The sequence below is a fragment of the Octodon degus genome, unplaced genomic scaffold (genome assembly GCF_000260255.1).
Source record: "Octodon degus isolate 3935 unplaced genomic scaffold, OctDeg1.0 scaffold00174, whole genome shotgun sequence".
Classification (NCBI taxonomy): Eukaryota; Metazoa; Chordata; class Mammalia; order Rodentia; family Octodontidae; genus Octodon; species Octodon degus.
This window is the reverse complement of record NW_004524750.1, coordinates 1,013,139-1,028,329: the sequence shown is the minus strand read 5'-3', so window position 1 is coordinate 1,028,329 and position 15,191 is coordinate 1,013,139. Positions and strand designations below refer to the sequence as shown.

The 15,191-nt window shown below is 41.7% G+C and overlaps 2 protein-coding genes across 4 annotated transcripts in view; one reads left to right on the top strand and one right to left on the bottom strand.

The window, feature by feature from the left end:
• The window catches only part of Asb3 (ankyrin repeat and SOCS box containing 3), an 84,106-nt gene extending 78,256 nt beyond the window's left edge, over positions 1 to 5,850 (bottom strand). The window contains exons 1-2 of the mRNA XM_004643415.2: positions 5,819 to 5,850; positions 5,118 to 5,331 (exon numbers count right to left, since the gene is read on the bottom strand). Coding sequence (XP_004643472.1) covers positions 5,118 to 5,313 — 196 coding nt within the window. The 5' untranslated portion in view covers positions 5,314 to 5,331; positions 5,819 to 5,850. The remainder of the gene's footprint in view (positions 1 to 5,117; positions 5,332 to 5,818) is intronic.
• A 2,323-nt stretch (positions 5,851 to 8,173) lies between these two features.
• On the top strand, positions 8,174 to 14,399 carry Chac2 (ChaC cation transport regulator homolog 2). 3 transcript variants are annotated; one of them, XM_023703563.1, is made up of 4 exons: positions 8,174 to 8,411; positions 10,898 to 10,999; positions 11,788 to 11,823; positions 13,751 to 14,399. In XM_023703563.1, exons 1-4 carry the CDS (start codon positions 8,277 to 8,279, stop codon positions 14,132 to 14,134), a joined length of 657 nt encoding a protein of 218 aa, XP_023559331.1. In that variant the 5' UTR covers positions 8,174 to 8,276; the 3' UTR covers positions 14,135 to 14,399. The 3 variants fall into 3 exon arrangements, with proteins under 3 accessions (XP_023559331.1, XP_004643467.1, XP_023559332.1); XM_004643410.2 differs by lacking the exon at positions 10,898 to 10,999; XM_023703564.1 differs by lacking the exons at positions 10,898 to 10,999; positions 11,788 to 11,823.
• The last annotated feature ends 792 nt before the right edge of the window (positions 14,400 to 15,191 follow it).

Genomic DNA, 15,191 nt, shown 5'->3' with positions numbered 1-15,191 from the left:
ACACTGGACCAGAAAGTTAACAGGGTTCCAGGACGTAGGCCACAGTCCTGGCTCTGCCACTTACAATGCAGTTACACTTCAGACCAATCACTTTAACTCTCTGATGTGCACGCTTCTAATGTAAAGCAAACATAAAATAGCTGGTCCAAACCTCAGAGGGACTCAGCAGAATTATGTAGTTAAAATTTTTATAAAATACTAGTAAATGTGGATAGGTATGTCATTATTACAGTATTTACGTACCATTATAAGAGTTGTTATAAATTTGGTAAAGTCTTCAAAATATCATTTGAAGATTGTTAGCACTCATTGCAAACTGGCTTTGGAAATTCCAATGATAAACGCCTTCCCTAAATTGATGTGTGAGTTTGACTCAAGAAGAGACCTTATCCAACTCATCCTGGACCTCAGTCACAGACTGTCTTAACTTTCTTCTTTTCCTGACAAGACAGCTCCTTGAAAAAATGAATATTGTACCATATTTAATTTCTTAAAGTCCAGCTATTCTCAATGAAAAGTGGTTTCTGCTTCTAGTCTATTTGCAAAACCTTTTGCTTATAAGAGCATCAAAGATTTCCTAACAGAGAAGCACAACAAGAACTTCAAAGTTTTTAATAACAACTTGTGAATTTTTCTTCCTGTTTACACTGAGGGTCTCAGACCATCTCAGCTGGAATAATGCCAACCATCTGTGCAGAAGTGATAAGAGTAACCCTGAACACTCTTGCAACATGCCACACCTATGTCTGCTGACACAAATATCTTTACTTGGAAATAACAAACTGCCTCAGTCCTTGTAATAGTGGTCGAAGGTAGATTATTGCTTTCATTTTTTTTGCTAAGCCCTATGAGGGAAAGCAAACCACAGTTTTCTGTAGAGATAGGTTAAAATTTAAGATCAGCCAGGCACATTGACACATGCAGGTAACTCCAGCACTCTGAGAGGCTGAGACAGGAGGACAGCAAGTTTGAGCCAACCGAGCAACTTAGTGAGACACAGTCACAGAAAATAAAAAGGGTTAGGGATATAACTCAGAGCAAAGGCCCTGGGCTCAATCCCACTACTTCAAAAAAACCAAAAAGGGATCAGGACTGCTCACAAGGGTGAAACATGCCCATATCGGGTAGATTATATAGTCAAGCCCTCTATATAATTGATATATTAAGTTTTCTTTAGGAAGTCAAAGAAAATGCGAGATAAAAAATGATTTTCACACTGAATTTTACTATGTGTAAAACTCTCATGTATACAAGATACAGGGGGAAGAGTCAGTGGTGAAGAGGGGTCTGGAGGCATTACAAAGAATTACACATTATCAGAAACACTAAGAGAAAACAGATACAATATCTGAAATACATTCAACAGCAAAGGGCCAATGTCCAGAACACACAAAGAATTCTTTAAAGTAATGTAAAGGAAAATGGATGCAGTGGAAGTATATTATTTGCATGTATAAAAATATAAGGAGGGGGGCCTGGGAGATGGCTCAGTAGGATAAGCGCTTGACTGGCAAACGCAAGGATCTGAGTTCAATCCCTGGTTCCGCCAAAAATAAATAAATAAATAAGGAATACACTGTTCTGTCAGTATGTGCTAATAATCATGATTTTTAAAAGAATTAAAATGTAGAATTTTGGGGCCGGGGAGACAGCTCAGTAAAATAAACGCTTCCCTGGCAAGCACAAGGGCCTGAGTTCAATCCGTGGTTCCCTGCTCCCCACCCCAGAAAAAGTATAATTTTGAAATTCCTTTAAGAAGGAAACAGGATTGGGGCTATAGCTCAGTGGAAGAGCGCTTTGTCTACCGTGTGCAACACCCTGGCTTGGAAACTCAGCACCACAAAAAATAAGTTAATGAATTCATTTTAAACCTTAAGAAAATAATTAAAAATCTTTAGAAATGTACTTCATTACATGTAGTTTTATGCTACCTACACCTTATAAAACAAGTCATCATTCCTCATTGATCAGTGTTGTAGAATTTAAACCACGCTTAATTATGTACTTGAGCTACTTTTTAAGAAGTGCAGTATGGGCCTAAGAATATATAAAACATTTTTTAAGCAACAATAGGTTAGATGGCTCTTTTGCTTCACTGTAATATGATTTTTCTAGCTTCTGAATTAGAAAATTAAATTGGATGGATTTTTGGATATTAATTCCAATTCTCAGAGCATCACAAAAAAAAAAAAAAAAAAAAAAAAAAAAAAAAAAGATTCACCAAAGACTGAGCACAAAATTGCCACTGTCTCCTAAAATACCAGATATGCCTGCTTCAGACCCCCTGAAAACCCTATTTCCTATCTTCCTACTACTATCCTAATCCTTGTATACACACTATACAGTATTTAGCCAAAGTTAACTCCCAACAGTGAACTCCAGATGGTACACTGAGAACACTGGATTTCACCATCAACAACTAATCACTTAGCTAGCTCTGTGTGGCTATAGTTTATCCTCCAAAAGCAGCAAGCTCAAAACAAGAATAGTCATTAATGCTAAGACCATATTTAAAATTTCCAAAGGAAATGCAGATGACTTTGAACCACTTCAAACACTTTCATTTAAAAGCATGCCTTGGATCACTCAGCAAGGCTATCAGAATGTGCTTTCAGACTAACAAATGAACATACAAAATCATGTCTTTGCCACTAGTGTTAGCCTGAGAACTCAACCATAAAACTTACAGTCAACTTCAGAGTCCACAAACACATCTTAAGCTTTTGAAATCTGAAGCAGAAGGACTCTTCCCTACTATCTTTTTTAAAGCAGTCATAACAAACGTCCTGCACTATATTTTGGGGAGCTTAACCTTTCCACTCCTCATCTGCTGGAGGAGGGGATCGTGGTATGGTTCAGGGGTAGAGGGTTTGCCTAGCTGTGCAACTCCTTAGGTTCAACCCCTAGCACCACCAAGGAAAAATAACTTGTATATTTTTTCTAGTTTAGGAAAAAAAAGGAAAGCAAAAAATCATTATCCAAAACCATGTAAGGCAGTGAGACAGTTACTCAGAAAGCTATGGACCTAAGCTATGAGTACACAAAGGACAATGTGCACCCCACATCGGTGTAGTCAGTGTTCAATGAGCATCACAACATGACACGTATGTTCAACCTCAATTTAAACTAACCAAATGTTATAATGCTTACTTCAGTTAAATGTCAGAAACATGGTGTGGCAGAAAAAGAGACCAAAGCTTGGGAGTCAAGGAGATGGGTTCAACTCAGATATCCACTTAGTGGTAGTGAACCTGGATCATGCATGTTGCAGCAGGCTGTTTGTTACTGAAACCTCTGATAGATAGGTTCACCCTCACAGTCAAGGTCACTATTTGCCTCTGACAAATCAACTTCTCTGAGTCTGTCACTTTTCATCATCAAGTGAGGATAAGTATCTCACAGTCTCAGGGCCAGCAAGATAGCTCAGCAGACTAAGTTCCTGCCTAGGCAAGCACAAGGACTGGGGTTTGATCCCCTGCACCATGTGCCATGCTGGCCCCATCCCTGGGTGAGCTGAGCTGGCCACCGAGTTTGGGCATAATGGAGTCCAAGCGTGACAGTGCACGCCTGTAATCCCAGCACTGGGGAAGCTAAAAAACAGGAGAATCACTGCAAGTCTGAACTGTGTAGTGAGTCCCTGTACCAAGGGGAAAAAAAAAAGTATCTCACAGTCTGCAACAGTTCTATGTGTACTAGCTAAACACTGCAACAGGAGCTGGGAAGATAGCTTGGTGGTCTAAGCACCTGCCTGCTAAGCACAAGGACCTCGGTTTGATCCTCAGTACCACATGTCATGCCTGCAAGCTGCATAGCAAGGCCCTGTAATCAAATAAATAAGAATAAGGTTCTAAAAAATAATGTCAACACTGCATCAGCCATCCAGCATGTGCAGTGTTACATGTGGAGCAGGGCTCCATCACCTTCGGTGTTTTCCCACCCACTTTCTCTGAGGGTCAGAATCTCTCCTCCAGACCAGGCCTGTCCCACGCCATGGACTCTCACTGTTGGTGCTGGCTGACTCTGATACCAGCAGGGCATCTGCTGTGAATAGTTCCCAAGGGCAAAGCTTAGTGACTCATGCAGTAGCACAGCACAACACTGTGGCCCACGACAGCAACACTCTCCCCACACTTCTCCTTTGGAAATAACCTTGCTAACCTGTCCAGCTATTGGCTGTCAGACTCTCCTGACAGGCGTACAAGCACTACAAAAGCAGGCACTTTGACCCACAGTCTACCCTCTGGAAATACAAAGTCCAAAAGTTAGAAAGTTTCTCAAAATCAAGGAAACTGAAAATTTGTTTTCTGGTGGTTTTGGAGGGAGGTTTGCGTTTTTGCTTTTATTTTTGTTTTTGTTGTTTGAGACAGGATCTCACTGGGTACTCCAGGCTGGCCTTGAACTCATAGTAATCAATCCTCCTGCCTCAGCCTCCCACATGCTAGGATTACAGGTATAGAGCACCATATTTGGCTTAAAAAATATTTTGAAAGACTAATCCACACAAAACGCTCAACCTCAACTTCAACAGCATGGATACTTTTATTTGGAAAAGGAAAAACAAATATAACCAGTAAATGCTTCAGCTAAAATAGAAGACTACTTCAGCCTCATCACCTAGGCGGCAGTCGATCATGATCACAATAAGCCAGCCACAAGCACTTCCAACATAAAGAACAGTGTTTATAGATGACCAGCTAGAACAAATCTAAGACAGGCACCCTTACTACCCTTAAATGTTAAGGCAGTTACCTTAGGATTACAGGAATAAAAATAAATAGAACCATGTTGTTACACGTGCATACCTGTAATCCATCCCAGTGCTTAGGCTTCAGCAGGAGGATTGTCAAGAGTTTGAGGCCACAGTGGGCCACATAGTTCATGGAGTGAAACCCTGTCTCAACAAATAAATAAATAAATACATACTTAAATAAATAAATAAATAAATAAATAAAAAACAGGGCAGCAAACGTAGCTCAGTGGTAAAGTGCCTGCCTGGCAAGTATGAGGCCCCAAGTTTGATAGCTGGTACAAAAACACATATACTGTCATGTATTACCAGCTTATGTTTTGTTTACCTGCTAACAGGCACACCCTCCAATACCCTGAATTTACTTTACCTGCACGAATTAATATCCGCAAACATTCTATTGAGTTATGATAAGCTGCTTCATGAATTGGCATCCATCCCCGGTTATCAGCAACATCAATGCTTCGGCCCTTTTTGAGGAGTTTCCTTAAGAGTTTCACATTGCCCTGCCTGGCAGCAAGTCCAACTGTAGAGCATGTATCTGAGTAAGCCTCTGTAAAATCCATGATTTTTGTTTGAGCAGTCTACAAAACAAGGTAAAAACATAACGTTATAGTCAATAAAACAGGGCGTGCCTAGAGATGCGCACATTACAGTGGGGCCCAGGCAGTATCTCTCCCATTATTGCAGGGAAATAGGCTCTCCTACCTTAACAGCCTAAGCCAAGAAGTCGGTCAGATCAGTACTTCCTGGAATGTTTTTATTTTTAAAAAGGAAATTCTAGGGGATGGGGAAATAGTTTGGTGGTCTAAGCACCTGCCTGGCAAGCACAAAGACTTAGGGTCAAACCCTGGTACCTCATGCCCTGCCAGCCCTGGAACCCCTGGCACATAGTGCCAGCCCCAAAACCAGGTGTAGGGGGCCTACCCCTTAGCTCAGTTCTTTAAGTGGCTGCTTCAACAAAGCAGTCAGGCTCAGGTTGCTGTGGTTCATCCCCACAACTCAAGCCAGCCAAACCTGCCCTGAGGGCATTCGGAGCCAGCCAAAACAAATGGGTGTGGTGGCACACACCTGTAATCCCAGCGATGGGGAAGCTGAGACAGGAAAATCACTATGAGTCCAAGCTGTGTAGTGAGATCCTGTATTGAATAAAAAGATTAAAAATAACAAGGGAATTTTAAATGTTCTTTGCTACTCTAGAACTGTCTGTGAGGCTCTTCCCAGCCCTATTTCTATGTACAGCCCTCTGTAAGAAGCCTAAAAGGTCAAAAAAGAGGAATGGATGTTTATTGCCAAGTAAGTAGTCATTCTAGCTTTCTGGCCCTGGGTGGTCCCTCCAGAAAGACAACACTATCCACCCTTAATGACAGTCCCACTGACTGCATACTGAAACCGACAAAGAGCAGCCAGTGATGAGCCCCGCTTTCCTAAGTAGCCCAAAGAGTTATTTACAGCATTCCTGCCATCATCACCTCCCCGCAACGCACCCTTCCAATTATGCAGCGAGGGTGCAAGACAGCGCTCTGTGCAGAACTCGCACCAAGATAGTTAGTGACACTATGGAACAGGCTGGTAGTTGCGACATTATGGAATAGGTTGGGCTGAGATATGGATTCCCAGGGAAATAATTATCTAACAGAGTCTTTCTCAGTAATATACCAATCCTTGCAATACATTAACCATTATTAATTTCCTACTGTCTTGTTTTGAAATTCTGTATCATTTTTACTGTTTTTCTCTCTTTGAAATAAAATTTTAAAAATCTTCCAAAATAATATAGCAATACTGCTTTTGACTTTTTCTACTCATACTAGGAGGTAGTTCTGGAAATGCCAAGATGTCCATCCCAATATAAGTGGGAAGTATTCCACAAATGTTTATCCAGGCAAGTTAAAAAAAAAGAAAAAGAAAAAGAAAAGAATGTAACTCTGCCCACAGTAAAATCAAACTTAATGATGTCACTTGTAAAGGTAATGCCTCAAGTATGAAGGCTGCCGAACAGCTGGTGCTAGCTCTAAACACTACAAAGTAGCTGGCCTGTGACTAGAGGGTGAAAACAGTCATGCAGTAAGCCTTGTGCATCAGCAGTTACTTATGAAGCACCACTAGACGGTCAGTATTGGGGAATATATGAAGATGACACTGCCACAGACGCCATCTCTGTTAATCATGGGAATGATAAGTATGCATAATTCAAGGTAAAAGCAAGGTGCCATAAGGGAAGTATATACTAAAGGTCACAGAAATCAGAGGATCTGCTTCTGTGAGAGGCAGCACGACTTCTACCTTAGGGAAAATTCAAACCTGGCACTATGAGCAGAAGCTCATTCTGGACTGGAAGAAAGCCATACCCAAGAGCTGCAGATAGATATGAATGGGGAGTAAGGGCAGGGAGTACAAAACAGTTCATCTGTCGGAAGGACCAGGTAAACAAGGAACAGCAAAAAAGTCAGATTCACGAGGAGCTAAAAGCCAAATTTCAGAGCGTCTTGAATGTTTATAATTTTTTGAGCCATGATAACCTCTACCCAAGACAATTACATGTAAGTTCTACAAAACACACACTTTAAGGCAATTTTAAGTATGTTCTAATGCAAGACAACTCTTGCCTACGTAGGCAGTACACTTAGTGCATGACTGTTTTCACCCTCTTTAGTCACAGGCCAGTTACTTTATAGCGTTTAGAGCTAGCACCAGCTGTTTGGCCTTCTGAGAATCAGCCTTCTGTACTTGAGGCATTACCTTTACAAGTGACATCATTAAGTTTGATTTTACCACGGGCAGTGTTATTTTTTCTCTTTTTAACTTTCCTGGATAAATTAAACACATGTGTTTTAAGAAAACCACTTTTCTTAAAAACACTATTTCTGTAAAAGTGATTCCTCTGCCCAATTGTACCGCCTTTTCTCTTGGTTACAAATAATGTTACCAAACTCAGAATAGACAATAACCAGATGGAACAAGTAGTGGAACTGGGAACATCTTTGAGCTTTAAAGGAGGAGAGGTCAAAAGAAACGAGCTGGGGAGGCGGGGTGCGGCCCGGGGAGAAAGCTCGCCTGCCCGCCGAGCTTGCTTCTAAAGCTCCCGTGGCCCCTGCGTGCTCCTTCCTGCAGAGGCTGCAGGAAAACCAAAGGCGCATAGGGTTTAGCGGGCTAAGCTCTGGCTGGCCCACGGCTTCCCGTAACAGCTCCGTAAACTGGGGCACCTCGCAGAGCACCGCCGCGGCAGGTAGTTGCAGTCCACCGAGTCAGGTCGGCCCGCGCTCCCGCCGGCCACGCCCCCGACCCTCCGAGGCCGGGACCACTGACGGCAGAGGGGCCGCGCACTCCACGCGCCAGCTCCCTGAAGCCCGGGGCTCCTCAAGGACGGCCCAGCCCTGCCTGCCCGGCAGGCCGCGCGCCGCGCCTGCGCACAGCGGCCCCGGGTGCGCGTCCCCGCGGCCCAGCGCACGCTCCGGCCGTCGGGCGGACCGGAGGCAGGTGGCCGGGCCGCCGCCGCCGCCACCGCCACCGCCGCCGAGCCGGGAGGATGTGGGTGTTCGGGTACGGGTCCCTGATCTGGAAGGTGGACTTCCCCTACCAGGACAGGCTGGTCGGCTACATCACGGACTACAGCCGGCGCTTCTGGCAGGGGAGCACGGACCACCGAGGCGTCCCGGGCAAGGTGAGCAAGCAGGTGGGGTGCAGGAGGCCGCGCCGCCTCCGGGGCTGATGGTTCGTTTCTTGGGGCGCAGAAGGCACCGCACGAGCGCACACAGGTCTGACGAGCCGGAGACGTGAACTTGGGGCAAGCTAATTTTCTTGCCACCAAGATAGCAGGGGAAATGATGAAATGACCTTGCAATTCAGCGCCTTGGCAACTGGGTGTCCATTCTGCTAACAGTGGCCTGAGGTTAAGCTGCATGCTAGGGTTGTCCAACGATTCTGTGACTCCTAGGATCACGGAACTATTTTCCAGATTTATCTCCGGCTGATTAAAGTAACACTGATAATCCTGATTATCAAGGACTAACAAAGTTAGTGGAGCTCTTGGGTTTTCTGTAACACTGGACGGGGAAGAGATAAAGATGTTAGAGTAACTTGCAGCTACACTTAAGACACGAGATTTGAGGTCACAGAGAACCGAAGGTACTGCAGCTGGCCGGGTGGGCATGGCGACGGCCAGCGACCCCGGGCTAGGGAAGGCGGGCGGACAGACGGAGGAATGGACGGGCGGGCGGGCGGCCTGGGCGGGCCGAGGCGCAGGCTCAGGCCCACCCGCGGAGGAACAGCGGGCCAGCCACCTCCACGCACAAGCGGCACTCAAGAAATGGCCACCTAAGAGCCCTTTCCAGCTGTCAGTTTTTAAATGAACACTTACAACTGCCATTCTGAAGAAGACTTACCTCAGGCTGCCACTTTCATGACCAACCACTGATATTAAATATGTATATAAGGTTGTAATAGTTTATTTTACTCTACTAGGCTTACCCAAAATGTTATCTAATTAAGTTATCTAATACAACAATGCAAGAGTCTTTAAAAGATCTATAAAAGCCAGTATCCCGTTGTACATGAATATATTGAAGGGGGGGGGTGCCTCCTGCTAACAGCTTTACATTTTTAAAGACTCCGTCTTAGGAATTATTATTATTTGGGGGGGCAGAATCGGGGATTGAACTCAGGCCCTTGTGCTTGCCAGGGAAGCACTTATTCCACTGAGCCATCTCCCCAGCCCAAGACTGCATCTTAGCAAACTAAATAAAAAGCTAATACCACACATTTTGCAAGTATAGGGTTCTGTTAAAAAAAAAAAACCAACTAGAAATGATATCAAATGTTTATACCTGTTTTTATTAAAATATTGCCAGCTTTATGTATACAGTAGCTCTCAGACAAAAATACAAGAGGCTACAGAAATATCCAGCAAATAAAAATACTGCTTAGATATGGTTCAGTTATTTACAGCAACATACACTCAAATGAGTCATCAGAAAGGCCTCATCCATACTATATAAATATTGTATTCCTTTTCACATAGTGTAAGAAGACATCTGTAAGGGGAAAAAACGGAAGCTACATGATTAAATTATATTTGCTTTGCAACTTCAAGTATCTCACATGTCACAAAATTGCCAGTTTCTCACCAAAATAAGGATTTTATTTAAATATGAAAACTTTTTGCACAAATATATCACAAATTCAAAATAGGAAGTACAAGACACAAGAGAGCAGAACCATTACTAAGTGCCCAATGATACCCCCATCATGAGTCCTGCTTTCCTTCCTCCTGTAACACCAGTGTTTGAACAAGCCCTTCAGTTTCACTGCTGCCCCCACAAAAAAATTGAAGTGCACTGACACATTTACATTGTTTCTCAGTAACATCTATGTTTAAGGACAAAGAGTTGGAAGTTTTACAAAACACTTCCAACTAAATTTATTAGTACTCCATGTCTTTATCAACCATTAGCAAGCTAGCAAAGCTTTCAGTTTTTTCCACTTAAAGTAATTCCCCACATATTCCTTGTTTCATTCCATCTGCCCCACCCAAGTCCAAGACTTCACTACCTGCCTTCTTCCTTTCAACAACTCAATAAAGCACATAGGGAGGAGACAACTATACCAACAAAATTACTTGGCCAGCACTAGAAGAGAAATGAATAAAGGGAAAGGTGAAAGGTGAGGATTTCTAACTGGGCCTCAGGAGTGAGCCAAAACTGAAGAAGTGGGCAAGTGATGGGCACTAGTGTATTTAACGATAGGAATGTATTTCTTTTTTGGTTGGTTGGGGGTTTCTGTTTTTGTTTTGAGCCCGGTCCTGCTATGCAGCTCAGGCTGGCCTTGAGCTCATTTTGTAGCCCAGCCATCCTCCTGTCTCCCGAATGCTGGTGTGCCACCATGCCCAGCTTTTGTTTGTTTTGAAGACAGGGTCTTGCTATGTAGTCCAGTCCAGCCTCCAACTTGCAGTGATCCTCCTGCCTCCGCCTCTCTGGTGCTGGGATTACAAGTGTTCAATACTGTGCCCAATGAAGTTAGGAGTATTGCTAAGAACTATTTAGTAAATAATTCAGTACATCTTTGGGGTAAATGGAAAGGAATGAGGTTTGTAGAAAGAAATGGGTTATTTGGTGTAACTTAAACCTAATGAATTTCAACTCTATCTTTTAGAATACCACAACCTTGAAAAATTCTAAGGTAGTCATTATGGGCCCAAGGAGAGAACAGACAGACTGGAGGGAAAACAAGAGGCAGGCAGAGGAATCTAACGAGGTCAGTAAAGAATAAAGAGAAACCAGATTTCTAAAGGCAGACTTCAAGATCAGTGATTTGTTATTTATACAAAAGAAGACAAAAAAGAAATAATGCCAAGATGACACAAACTATCTGAATGAGGTGGGCTTCCTGTGCAGACTTTGGGCATTAAGTAGGTGAAATTGCAACTCAACTTCCTTACTAGTAATTTAATAAAGTAGGTGGGAATCACTGGTTTCAGTCACCTTTATGACTTAAGTTACGGAATGTTCCACTCCTGGATTTTGTCTAAGGGTTTCAATGTAAACTCCAAAAGAGTGTAACGTATTATGACCAGTGCACCTTCACAGGCTCCAGACCTAAAACTCAAACTGGAGGTACCAGTGTATGTTTATCAAATCCTCCAAGTAATCTGATCTTAACGTTTGAAAGCCACTTCCTTATAGGAACACACTCTACAGTTTTTTTTCAAATGAAATTGTTAACAGTCTTCCCGCCAAAACGACGACTAGAATCGGAAAGCTGATGCTTCTAATGTCTGCCGTCACTTTACCTGAGCCTTGGTCTCTGCTGCATTTGTAATATACCAACTTTAAAGGACATGGTATGTCCAGTTTATAGATGATGATGCAAACGTGTTCTGGAAAGACTGCTGTCATTTGGATAAGGAAGATTCTCTTAATTCATTTTAAAGTGCCTTTTAGAGAAAATGTAGTTAAAATATTCCATGCAAATACTAAGTCATAATGCTCATTTAATGAACTTTATTTCAGAAAAAAAAATTATGTTTGTCTTTTTTTAACCAGCCTGGAAGAGTTGTGACTCTTGTTGAAGATCCTGGGGTATGGTATAACTATTCCTTTTAATATAGTCTTTAATTATATGAAATGTTGAGATAGAACTTCATTTTAATAATCTATGAAATTTTGTATTTATTTATTTGGTACCAGGGATTGAACTCAAGACCTTGCGCTTGCCAGGCAGGCACTTACGTATGCTGCTGACCTAGCTCTCTGGCCCTGAAATTTTTATTAATAGTCATCGAACAATTTCTACAGCTCCTTTCTGGATGTGTTGAGGGTCTCCCCCCACCCCCGTCCACCCCCACCTTGTTTGTGGAAAATGAACTAGTGGGAAAAGTCAGAATGCAAAGTGCAAGGTGATAACAGCTAAATAACATGTTCTCTTGCTTTTATAAGACTTTTAAAAAGCAGTTTGCTGACTGAGAATTTTGTGGTCCCCTTTGACATTAATGGAAGTAGCCCCTAGATAACCAGGCTACCATGAAGGATCAAATGGATCCCTGAATACTCCCTTCACATTTGCAGAAATCTAATATTCTCAATATAAAACTAAAGTCAAGAATGCTCACTTTCTGTATTGCCTAGTTTTATTAATAGAACTTGTTTTTTAAACAGTTATGAAGCACCAGGAAACATAACTAACAGTCCTGGCGGGAGAGTGGTTTTGTTCTGTTTTGTTTCGTTTCTGTGGGCTCATCACTGGATATTCAACCCACACCATTCAAATAAGTTACCCCCTCAGCCCTTTTTTACTTTAAAGTAGGGTCTTATCAGCTGGGCATGGAGGGGCACACCTATAACCCAGCACTCAGGAGGCTGAGGCAAGAGGATCCATTTGAATTCAAGGCCAGCTTAAGACACATAGGAAGACCCTGTCTTGGAAAAAAAAAAAAAGACAGGATGGCACTAAATTGCCCCGACTGAACTCAAACTTGGGATCCTCCTGCCTCAGGCACCCAAAGTACTGGAATTGGGAGCCAGCTAATTCTATCCCCTGGCCTGCTGAGCTGGGTGCCCTGAGAGGATGATTGAGACTGGGCATAGTGGCGCTCACCTGTAATCCCAGCACTTGGGAGGCTGTAAATGGGAGGATCACAAGTCTGATCTACACAGTGAGACCCTGCAGACCCTGTAGGCGCTGTCCTAAAATTTAAAAAAAAAGACAAATAGAAAAGTGCTGGAATTTTGTGCACCACTATCCCTGGCTCTTAGTTTCTTAAATATCTTTAATCGTTTTACTACAGTACAGCTTTAAATTTTTATATTATGAAATTAAAGATGTAACTTTGTTCAGGACTTCGATACACAGAAATCAAGCAGCTAGCAATAACAGAATGGTTTATATGAAGAAGTGCTTTCATAGCTTCAAATTGGTTACTACAACTCCTACTCAGAGTTAAACAAATGACAGTGTAGAATTTCTTCCACTTTTTGTTTGCTTCTACACAATTTCCTAATGACCAATATTTTTTCCTTTTCTGCCTCACTACTTTAGCTTTTTGTTGTCACTGTTCTGTTTTGTGGGACAACGTCTTACCCCACAGCCCAGGCTAGCTCTGAACTTGCTATCAACAGCCCAGGCTGGCCTCAAACTTACAATGTGCCTCAGTCTCTCACGTTCTAGGATGTGAGTCATGTGGTGATACCCGACAGTAATTTACAATTTTTCTGAAAGATAAACACGTACTTGTGACAAAATATAACTCAAGAATAACAATTTTTAATGGTTTCCTTTACTATTTAGTATGTACGTCCTCAGTGCATTTTTAAGTGAGGCAAAACTGCATTGACTTGTAAGGCTAGATTTTTTTCACTTTTTTTTTTTTTTTTTTTTTTGGCGGAACTGGGGATTGAACTCAGGCCCTTGTGCTTGCCAGGCAAGCGCTTATTCTACTGAGCCATCTCCCTGGCCCCTCACTATTTTCATTAGCCTTATAAATACTAAATAATTCTTATTTTTTAACAGGGATGTGTATGGGGTGTGGCTTATAAACTCCCAGCAGGAAAAGAAGAAGAAGTAAAAGCATCCCTTGACTTCAGAGAGAAAGGAGGCTACCGAACCATAACCGTCATTTTTTATCCAAAAGATCCCACAATGAAACCATTCAGCGTGCTGCTATATATTGGAACATGTGATAACCCTAATTATCTTGGTCCCGCGCCTCTGGAAGACATTGCTGAACAAATTTTTAACGCAGCTGGTCCAAGTGGAAGAAATACGGAATACCTCTTCGAACTTGCAAATTCTCTTAGAAGCCTTGTGCCAGAAGATGCCGATGAGCACCTCTTCTCTTTGGAAAAGTTAGTAAAGGAGCGTTTAGAAGAAAAGCAGACCCTCAGCTGCATATGAATGAGCCCTAGGAACTGAGGTTGCCAAACAAGCAGGGCTTTCAGTCCTCAGTAACTTCAGTGCACAAAGGCAAGGCGTTTACTTGAAGATATCTTTAATGCTAAAGTCAAGATACTATCTTGATGTAGAGTTTAACTGCAAGTTTCCTGAAACACATCGAGAAGATTGGCATATAGAGAAAAAAATTACAAGTTTTAATAATATGAATTCCTAACTATGTGAAATTAAATATTTGCTCATTACAAGTGAGTTCTTTAGAAATGTACAGAAAAGGACTCAGTTCAGTTTGTTTTTGTCAGAATAAAAATACTATTTACATTGTAGAGAATTAAACCAAAGAAATTAATGTACGATTTAACCTGTAAGATTTTCCTATAAAATTTATAACCATAGTTTAAAATACAAACTTCAGGGGCTGGGGAGATGGCTCAGTAGAGTAAGTACTTGCCTGGCAAGTGCAGGGGCCTGACTTCAATCCCTGGTAAGGCAAAAACAAAATGTAGTTAGAAATATATGGCAATAAAAAGAAAAGCTTCAGCTTTGATTATGAATTCTCTCGTTAATGTACTAAAAGTAAGACTTCTGAATTTAGGCAAAAATATGTTATTGTTTAATGCAAAACTTTCCTCGGAATGATAATGTGCTGTCCTACAAAGTACATTATAAAAATCAGATCCACTAATGATAACATCATTCATTTTTACTTTTTATTAAAACTACAAAAAAAGTACAATTTCTTATAATTATGGGTTAACATAACTAAGTTTTAAAAGGTGACATTTCCTGATCATGTTCTATAGTTTTTTTCCTTCTTATATCTTGTCACCTAAAAGCATTAAACTGTACATTGTATTCAACTAGGAAACAGATTAAGTCATGTAGAATTAGCCTTGATTTAAGATAATCAGATTATTCCTGTGATTTCTTCAATAGGAAATAGGGTCCCTCAAAATTAAATCAGTATCATGTTAAATCTAAAGTGAAACTTATTAAAACTCTTGAACCCCAAGCACAACTAACAGTGCAAACATTTTTCCTACAACTCTGTTCTATGCAG